The sequence below is a fragment of the Petromyzon marinus genome (genome assembly GCF_048934315.1).
Source record: "Petromyzon marinus isolate PM22_M1 ecotype Great Lakes invasive population chromosome 85 unlocalized genomic scaffold, UKy_Petmar_22M1.pri1.0 chr85_unloc.2, whole genome shotgun sequence".
Lineage (NCBI taxonomy): Eukaryota > Metazoa > Chordata > Hyperoartia > Petromyzontiformes > Petromyzontidae > Petromyzon > Petromyzon marinus.
This window is the reverse complement of record NW_027422647.1, coordinates 594,980-604,211: the sequence shown is the minus strand read 5'-3', so window position 1 is coordinate 604,211 and position 9,232 is coordinate 594,980. Positions and strand designations below refer to the sequence as shown.

At 52.7% G+C, this 9,232-nt stretch overlaps 1 protein-coding gene across 2 annotated transcripts in view; it reads left to right on the top strand.

The window, feature by feature from the left end:
• The window catches only part of CWC27 (CWC27 spliceosome associated cyclophilin), a 53,944-nt gene extending 45,069 nt beyond the window's left edge, over positions 1–8,875 (top strand). The window contains exons 11-13 of one of the 2 annotated variants that reach the window (XM_076059263.1): positions 1,976–2,092; positions 5,087–5,193; positions 7,810–8,875. In XM_076059263.1, the coding sequence (XP_075915378.1) occupies positions 1,976–2,092; positions 5,087–5,193; positions 7,810–7,978 (393 nt within the window). In that variant the 3' untranslated portion in view covers positions 7,979–8,875. Of the gene's footprint in view, positions 1–1,975; positions 2,093–5,086; positions 5,194–6,185; positions 7,088–7,809 lie in introns of those variants that run through there. The other variant, XM_076059264.1, reaches the window with a different exon arrangement.
• The last annotated feature ends 357 nt before the right edge of the window (positions 8,876–9,232 follow it).

Here is a 9,232-nt window from a genome sequence, read left to right as displayed (position 1 = left end):
GGTGATGATGGTGATGGTGGTGATGGTGGTGATGGTGATGATGGTGATGGTGGTGGTGGTGGTGATGGTGGTGATGGTGGTGATGGTGGTGGTGATGGTGATGATGATGGTGGTGATGATGGCGATGGCGGTGATGATGGCGGTGATGGTGGTGGTGGTGGTGATGATGGTGGTGATGGTGATGATGGTGATGGTGGTGATGATGGTGGTGATGGTGGTGATGGTGGTGATGGTGATGGTGGTGATGATGGTGGTGATGGTGATGATGGTGATGGTGGTGGTGATGGTGGTAGTGATGGTGATGATGGTGGTGATGGCGATGATGGTGATGATGATGGTGGTGATGATGGCGATGGCGGTGATGATGGCGGTGATGGTGATGATGGTGGTGATGGTGATGATGGTGGTGATGGTGGTGATGGTGATGATGGTGATGGTGGTGATGATGGTGGTGATGGTGATGATGGTGGTGATGGTGGTGATGGTGGTGATGGTGGTGATGGTGATGGTGATGGTGGTGATGGTGATGGTGGTGATGATGGTGGTGATGGTGGTGATGGTGATGGCGGTGATGGTGATGATGGTGGTGATGATGTTTCACGTCTAGAATGATGGTGATGGCGATGATGATGGTGGTGATGATGATGATGGTGGTGATGATGTCTCACGTGTAGAGTGATGGTGATGGCGGTGATGGTGATGATGTTCATGTCTCTCATGTAGAATGATGATGGTGATGGGGGTGATGATGGCGGTGATGGTGATGATGTCTCACGTGTAGAGTGATGATGGTGATGGCGATGGCGGTGATGATGGCGGTGATGGTGATGATGGCGGTGATGGTGATGGTGATGATGTCTCACGTGTAGAATGATGATGGTGATGGCGATGGCGGTGATGATGGCGGTGATGGTGATGGTGATGATGTCTCACGTGTAGAGTGATGATGGTGATGGCGATGGCGGTGATGGTGATGATGGCGGTGATGGTGATGGTGATGATGTCTCACGTGTAGAATGATGATGGCGATGGCGGTGATGATGGCGGTGATGATGTCTCACGTGTAGAATGATGGCGGTGGTGATGATGATGGTGATGGCGGCGATGATGGCGGTGATGGTGATGGCGGTGATGATGGCGGTGATGGTGATGGCGGTGATGGTGATGATGGTGATGATGGTGATGATGGTGTCTCACGTGTAGAGTGATGGCGGTGATGGTGATGATGGTGATGATGGTGATGATGGTGTCTCACGTGTAGAATGATGGTGGTGGTGATGGCGGTGATGGTGATGATGGTGATGATGGTGATGATGGTGTCTCACGTGTAGAGTGATGGCGGTGATGGTGATGATGGTGATGATGGTGATGATGGCGGTGATGGTGATGATGGTGATGATGGCGGTGGTGATGTCTCACGTGTAGAGTGATGGCGGTGGTGATGGCGGTGATGGTAATGATGGTGATGATGGTGATGATGGTGTCTCACGTGTAGAGTGATGGCGGTGGTGATGGCGGTGATGGTAATGATGGTGATGATGGTGATGATGGTGTCTCACGTGTAGAGTGATGGCGGTGGTGATGGCGGTGATGGTGATGATGGTGATGTCTCACGTGTAGAATGATGGCGGTGGTGATGGCGGTGATGGTGATGGTGATGATGGCGGTGATGGTGATGGTGATGATGGCGGTGATGGTGATGATGTCTCACGTGTAGAGTGATGGTGATGGTGATGATGGTGATGATGTCTCACGTGTAGAGTGATGGTGATGGTGATGATGGTGGTGATGTCTCACGTGTAGAATGATGGTGATGGTGATGATGGTGGTGATGTCTCACGTGTAGAGTGATGGTGATGGTGATGATGGTGATGATGTCTCACGTGTAGAGTGATGGTGATGGTGATGATGGTGGTGATGTCTCACGTGTAGAGTGATGGTGATGGTGATGATGGTGGTGATGTCTCACGTGTAGAATGATGGTGATGGTGATGGCGGTGATGGTGATGTTGCCACGTTCCTGAAGCAACGTGCCCTCTTTGAGGGCACTCGCCGGGTCAAAGGTCACAAGGGCAAAGCCAGGGAGGAGCAGGTGAGGGGTGACCCCTGACCCCTGAGGGGTGACCCCTGAGGGGTAACCCTTGACCCCAGAGGCGTGACCCCTGTCCCCTGGCGGGTGAACCCTGTGTGTGAGTCTCTGTGTGTGTCTGTGTGTGTCTCTGTGTGTGTCTCTGTGTGTGTCTCTGTGTGTGTCTCTGTGTGTGTCTCTGTGTGAGTCTCTGTGTGTGTCTCTGTGTGTGTCTCTGTGTGTGTCTCTGTGTGTGTCTCTGTGTGAGTCTCTGTGTGTGTCTCTGTGTGTGTCTCTGTGTGAGTCTCTGTGTGTGTCTCTGTGTGTGTCTCTGTGTGTGTCTCTGTGTGTGTCTCTGTGAGTGTCTCTGTGTGTGTCTCTCTGTGTGAGTCTCTGTGTGAGTCTCTGTGTGAGTCTCTGTGTGTGTCTCTGTGTGAGTCTCTGTGTGTCTCTGTGTGTCTCTGTGTGTGTCTCTCTGTGTGTGTCTCTGTGTGTGTCTCTGTGTGTGTGTGTCTGTGTGTGTCTCTGTGTGTGTCTCTGTGTGTGTCTCTGTGTGTGTCTCTGTGTGAGTCTCTGTGTGAGTCTCTGTGTCTCTGTGTGTGTCTCTGTGTGTGTCTCTGTGTGTGTCTCTGTGTGAGTCTCTGTGTGTGTCTCTGTGTGTGTCTCTGTTTGAGTCTCTGTGTGAGTCTCTGTGTCTCTGTGTGAGTCTCTGTGTGTGTCTCTGTGTGTGTCTCTGTGTGTGTCTCTGTGTGTGTCTCTGTGTGAGTGTTTCTGTGTGTGTCTCTGTGTGTGTCTCTGTGTGTGTCTCTGTGTGAGTCTCTGTGTGTGTCTCTGTGTGTGTCTCTGTGTGTGTCTCTGTGTGTGTCTCTGTGTGTGTCTCTGTTTGTGTCTCTGTGTGTGTCTCTGTGTGTGTCTCTGTGTGAGTCTCTGTGTGAGTCTCTGTGTGAGTCTCTGTGTGTGTCTCTGTGTGTGTCTCTGTGTGTGTCTCTGTGTGTGTCTCTGTGTGTGTCTCTGTGTGAGTGTTTCTGTGTGTGTCTCTGTGTGTGTCTCTGTGTGTGTCTCTGTGTGAGTCTCTGTGTGTGTCTCTGTGTGTGTCTCTGTGTGTGTCTCTGTGTGTGTCTCTGTGTGTGTCTCTGTTTGTGTCTCTGTGTGTGTCTCTGTGTGTGTCTCTGTGTGAGTCTCTGTGTGAGTCTCTGTGTGAGTCTCTGTGTGTGTCTCTGTGTGTGTCTCTGTGTGTGTCTCTGTGTGAGTGTTTCTGTGTGTCTCTGTGTGTGTCTCTCTGTGTGTCTCTGTGTCTCTGTGTCTCTGTGTGTCTCTGTGTGTCTCTGTGTCTCTGTGTGAGTCTCTGTGTGTGTCTCTGTGTGAGTCTCTGTGAGTGTCTCTGTGTGTGTGTCTGTCTCTCTGTGTGAGTCTCTGTGTGAGTCTCTGTGAGTGTCTCTGTGTGTGTCTCTGTGTCTCTGTGTGTGTCTCTGTGTGTGTCTCTGTGTGAGTCTCTGTGTGTGTCTCTGTGTGTGTCTGTGTGTGTGTCTCTGTGTGAGTCTCTGTGTGAGTCTCTGTGTGAGTCTCTGTGTGTGTCTCTCCGTGAGTCTCTGTGTGTGTCTCTGTGTGTGTCTCTGTGTGTGTCTCTGTGTGAGTCTCTGTGTGTGTCTCTGTGTGTGTCTCTGTGTGTATCTCTGTGTCTCTGTGTGTGTCTCTGTGTCTCTGTGTGAGTCTCTGTGTGTGTCTCTGTGTCTGTGTGTGAGTCTCTGTGTGTCTCTGTGTGTGTCTCTGTGTGTGTCTCTGTGTGTGTCTCTGTGTGTCTCTGTGTGTCTCTGTGTGTGTCTCTGTGTGTGTCTCTGTGTGTCTCTGTGTGTCTCTGTGTGTGTTTCTGTGTGTCTCTGTGTGTGAGTCTCTGTGTGTGTCTCTGTGTGTGTCTCTGTGTGAGTCTCTGTGTGAGTCTCTGTGTGTGTCTCTGTGTGTGTCTCTGTGTGAGTCTCTGTGTGTGTCTCTGTGTGAGTCTCTCTGTGAGTCTCTGTGTGTGTCTCTGTGTGTGTCTCTGTGTGAGTCTCTGTGTGTGTCTCACTGTGTCTCTGTGTGTGTCTCTGTGTGTGTCTCTGTGTGAGTGTCTCTGTGTGTGGCTCTGTGTGTGTCTCTGTGTTTGTCTCTGTGTGAGTCTCTGTGTGAGTCTCTGTGTGAGTCTCTGTGTGTGTCTCTGTGTGTGTCCCTGTGTGAGTCTCTGTGTGTGTCTCTGTGTGTGTCTGTGTGTGTCTCTGTGTGTGTCTCTGTGTGTGTCTCTGTGTGTGTCTCTGTGTGAGTCTGTGTGTGTCTCTGTGTGTGTGTATCTGTGTGTGTCTCTGTGTGTGTCTCTGTGTGAGTCTCTGTGTGTGTCTCTGTGTGTGTCTCTGTGTGGGTCTCTGTGTGGGTCTCTGTGTGTGTCTCTGTCTGTGTCTCTGTGTGTGTCTCTGTGTGTGTCTCTGTGTGTGTCTCTGTGTGTGTCTCTGTGTGAGTCTCTGTGTCTCTGTGTGAGTCTCTGTGTGTGGCTCTGTGTGTGTCTCTGTGTGTCTCTCTGTGTGTGTCTGTGTGTGTGTCTCTGTGTGAGTCTCTGTGTGAGTCTCTGTGTGAGTCTCTGTGTGTCTCTGTGTCTCTGTGTGTGTCTCTGTGTGAGTCTCTGTGTGAGTCTCTGTGTCTCTGTGTGTGTCTCTGTGTGTGTCTCTGTGTGAGTGTCTCTGTGTGTGTCTCTGTGTGTGTCTCTGTGTGTGTCTCTGTGTGAGTGTCTCTGTGTGTGTCTCTGTGTGTGTCTCTGTGTGAGTCTCTGTGTGAGTCTCTGTGTCTCTGTGTGAGTCTCTGTGTGTGTGTCTCTGTGTGTGTCTCTGTGTGTGTCTCTGTGTGTGTGTCTCTGTGTGTGTCTCTCTGTGTCTCTGTGTGAGTCTCTGTGTGTGTCTCTGTGTGTGTCTCTGTGTGTCTCTGTGTGTGTGTCTCTGTGTGTGTCTCTGTGTGTGTGTCTCTGTGTGTGTCTCTGTGTGTCTCTGTGTGTCTCAGACGCTCGCTCTGCTCACCAAGTTCCAGTCTCACCTCTCGGCCGCTCGGCTGTCCGGAGACACGGAGGAGACAGCGGAGACAGCGGAGACAGACGATGACTCCGGATGGTGAGTCATCATCATCATCAGTATCATCATCATCAGTATCATCATCATCAGTAGTAGTATCATCATCATCAGTAGTATCATCATCATCATCATCAGTATCATCATCATCACTAGTATCATCATCATCATGATCATCATCAGTAGTAGTATCATCATCATCATCAGTATCATCATCATCATCATCAGTAGTATCATCATCATGATCATCATCAGTAGTAGTATCATCAGTATCATCATCATTAGTAGTATCATCATCAGTAGTAGTATCATCATCATCAGTATCATCATCATCATCATTAGTAGTATCATCATCATCATCAGTATCATCATCATCATCATTAGTAGTATCATCATCAGTAGTAGTATCATCATCATCATCAGTAGTAGTATCATCATCATCATCATTAGTAGTATCATCATCAGTAGTAGTATCATCATTATCATCATCCCTGTGTCTCTGTGTCTCTGTGTGTCTCCCTGTGTGTCTCAGGATGGGACACTGTCTCCGCTTTGCGGACGCTGCCGCGGGCTCTCTGGTCTCCAGGGCCCGTGACCCCAACTTGTCTCACTGTGTCTCTGTGTCTGTGTCTCTCACTGTGTCTCTCACTGTGTCCCTGTGTCTCTCTGTGTCTCACTGTGTCCCCCTGTCTCTCCCTGTGTCTCTGTGTGTCTCTCTCTGTGTCTCAGGATGGGACACTGTCTCCGCTTCGCCGACCCAGCCGCTGGCTCTCTGGTCTCCAGGGCCCGTGACCCCAACTTGTCTCTCTGTGTCTCTCACTGTGTCTCTGTCTCCCTGTGTCTCACTGTGTCTCACTGTGTCTCTGTGTGTCTCTCCCTGTGTCTCTGTGTGTGTCTCTGTGTGTGTCTCTGTGTGTCTCCCTGTGTCTCTGTGTGTCTCTCCCTGTGTCTCTGTGTGTCTCCCTGTGTCTCTGTGTGTCTCACTGTGTCCCCCTGTCTCTCCCTGTCTCCCTGTGTCTGTCTCTGTGTCTCAGGATGGGACACTGTCTCCGCTTTGCCGACCCAGCCGCTGGCTCTCTGGTGTCCAGGGCCCGTGACCCCAACTTGTCTCTCTGTGTGTCTCACTGTGTCTCTGTCTCCCTGTGTCTCTCACTGTGACTCTGTCTCTCTCTGTGTCTCAGGATGGGACACTGTCTCCGCTTTGCCGACCCAGCCGCTGGCTCGCTGGTGTCCCGGGCCCGTGACCCCAACTTGTCTCCCTGTGTCTCTCACTGTGTCTCTGTCTCCCTGTGTCTCTGTGTGTCTCTCACTGTGTCTCACTGTGTCTCTGTCTCCCTGTGTCTCTGTGTGTCTCACTGTGTCCCCCTGTCTCTCCCTGTCTCCCTGTGTCTCTCTCTGTGTCTCAGGATGGGACACTGTCTCCGCTTCGCCGACCCAGCCGCTGGCTCTCTGGTCTCCAGGGCCCGTGACCCCAACTTGTCTCCCTGTGTCTCACTGTGTCTCACTGTGTCCCCCTGTCTCTCCCTGTCTCCCTGTGTCTCTCTGTGTCTCAGGATGGGACACTGTCTCCGCTTCGCCGACCCAGCCGCTGGCTCTCTGGTCTCCAGGGCCCGTGACCCCAACTTGTCTCTCTGTGTCTCCCTGTGTCTCTGTCTCCCTGTGTCTCTGTGTCTCACTGTGTGTCTCTGTGTGTCTCAGGATGGGACACTGTCTCCGCTTCGCCGACCCAGCCGCTGGCTCTCTGGTCTCCAGGGCCCGTGACCCCAACTTGTCTCACTGTGTCTCTGTGTGTCTCTGTCTCCCTGTGTCTCTCTGTGTCTCAGGATGGGACACTGTCTCCGCTTCGCCGACCCAGCCGCGGGCTCTCTGGTCTCCAGGGCCCGTGACCCCAACTTGTCTCTCTGTGTCTCTCACTGTGTTTCTGTCTCCCTGTGTCTCTGTGTGTCTCTCTCTGTGTCTCAGGATGGGACACTGTCTCCGCTTCGCCGACCCAGCCGCTGGCTCGCTGGTGTCCCGGGCCCGTGACCCCAACTTGTCTCACTGTGTCTCTCACTGTGTCTCTGTCTCCCTGTGTCTCTGTCTCTGTGTGTCTCTCCCTGTGTGTCTCAGGATGGGACACTGTCTCCGCTTCGCCGACCCAGCCGCTGGCTCTCTGGTCTCCAGGGCCCGTGACCCCAACTTGTCTCTCTGTGTCTCTCACTGTGTCTCTGTCTCCCTGTGTCTCTGTGTGTCTCTCACTGTGTCTCACTGTGTCTCTGTCTCCCTGTGTCTCTCTGTGTCTCACTGTGTCCCCCTGTCTCTCCCTGTCTCCCTGTGTCTCTCTGTGTGTCTCAGGATGGGACACTGTCTCCGCTTCGCCGACCCAGCCGCTGGCTCTCTGGTCTCCAGGGCCCGTGACCCCAACTTGTCTCTCTGTGTCTCTCACTGTGTCTCTGTCTCCCTGTGTCTCTGTGTGTATCTCACTGTGTCTCACTGTGTGTCTCTGTCTCCCTGTGTCTCTGTGTCTCAGGATGGGACACTGTCTCCGCTTCGCCGACCCAGCCGCTGGCTCTCTGGTGTCCCGGGCCCGTGACCCCAACTTGTCTCCCTGTGTCTCACTGTGTCTCACTGTGTCCCCCTGTCTCTCCCTGTGTCTCTGTGTGTCTCTCTGTGTCTCAGGATGGGACACTGTCTCCGCTTCGCCGACCCAGCCGCTGGCTCTCTGGTGTCCCGGGCCCGTGACCCCAACTTGTCGTCCGACGTTGACGCCTTCCACATCAGCGACCCCCGAAACCCGGTCACACAGCGGCGGCGCGAGACGCGTGGGCGGGGCAAGAGGAGGAAGTGACACGCGCGGGGACAGGAAGTGACGTCGACACAGGGGGACAGGAAGTGACGTCGACAGAGGGACAGGAAGTGACACGTGCGCGGGGCAAGAGGAGGAAGTGACGTGCGGGGACAGGAAGTGACGTCGACACAGGGGGACAGGAAGTGACGCAGAGGGACAGGAAGTGACGTGGACAGAGGGACAGGAAGTGACACGAGGGGACAGGAAGTGGCGTCAACACAGAGGGACAGGAAGTGACGCAGAGGGACAGGAAGTGACACGCAGGGGCAGGAAGTGACACGCGGGGGGGGGGGCAAGAGGAGGAAGTGACACGCGGGGACAGGAAGTGACGCCGACAGATGGACAGGAAGTGACGTTAAAACAGAGGGACAGGAAGTGATGTCACACGGGAGGGACAGGAAGTGACGTTGAACAGGGGGACAGGAAGTGACACAGAGGGACAGGAAGTGACATCGACAGAGGGACAGGAAGTGACAGGGACAGGAAGTGACACAGATGGACAGGAAGTGACACAGAGGGACAGGAAGTGACGTCGACAGGAAGTGAGAATCTTGTCCACTGGAGAAATCTGAAGAGCTGTGAGGCCCTTTCGATTTGAAGCTTTCGTGACTGCAAGAGATTCCTCTTCTTTGGCTCTTTCGGTAAAGTCACCACCACGTGGAACGAGAATGACATAAAAAATAAAATTGATAAAATAAAATAACACGATAATAATAATAATAATATTCTCACGACGTTTCGGCCACAACACAAGCGGCCTTCATCAGGAGTGGGGTCTACCGTCCCCCGCCGTCACTGAATTGTCTGGGCCCGTTGCCCACCGACTCTCCCCGGTTGCACTGACACCGCTAACCCTCCGGCTGCTCTGTCAGGTCCAGGCTATGGACCCCCTAACGCGGCCTTCATCAGGTGTTGTGGCCGAAAACGTCGAGAGAATATTACTGTTTTATTTTATCGATTTGTTATTGTATTATCATTCTACGCGGTGGTGACTTTACCGAAAGAACCAAAGATGATGCGAGGCTCTTTGTGGCTGATGGCACGGAGGGGAAATGGAACCGGGGAACCATCAACAACATCACTACCATCACTACCATCATCACCACCATCACTAACATCACTACCATCACTATCACTACCACCACCATCACAACCACCATCACAACCACCACCATCACTACCATCATCACCATCACTACCATCACTACCATCATCACTACCATCACTACCATCATCACTACCATCACTACCATC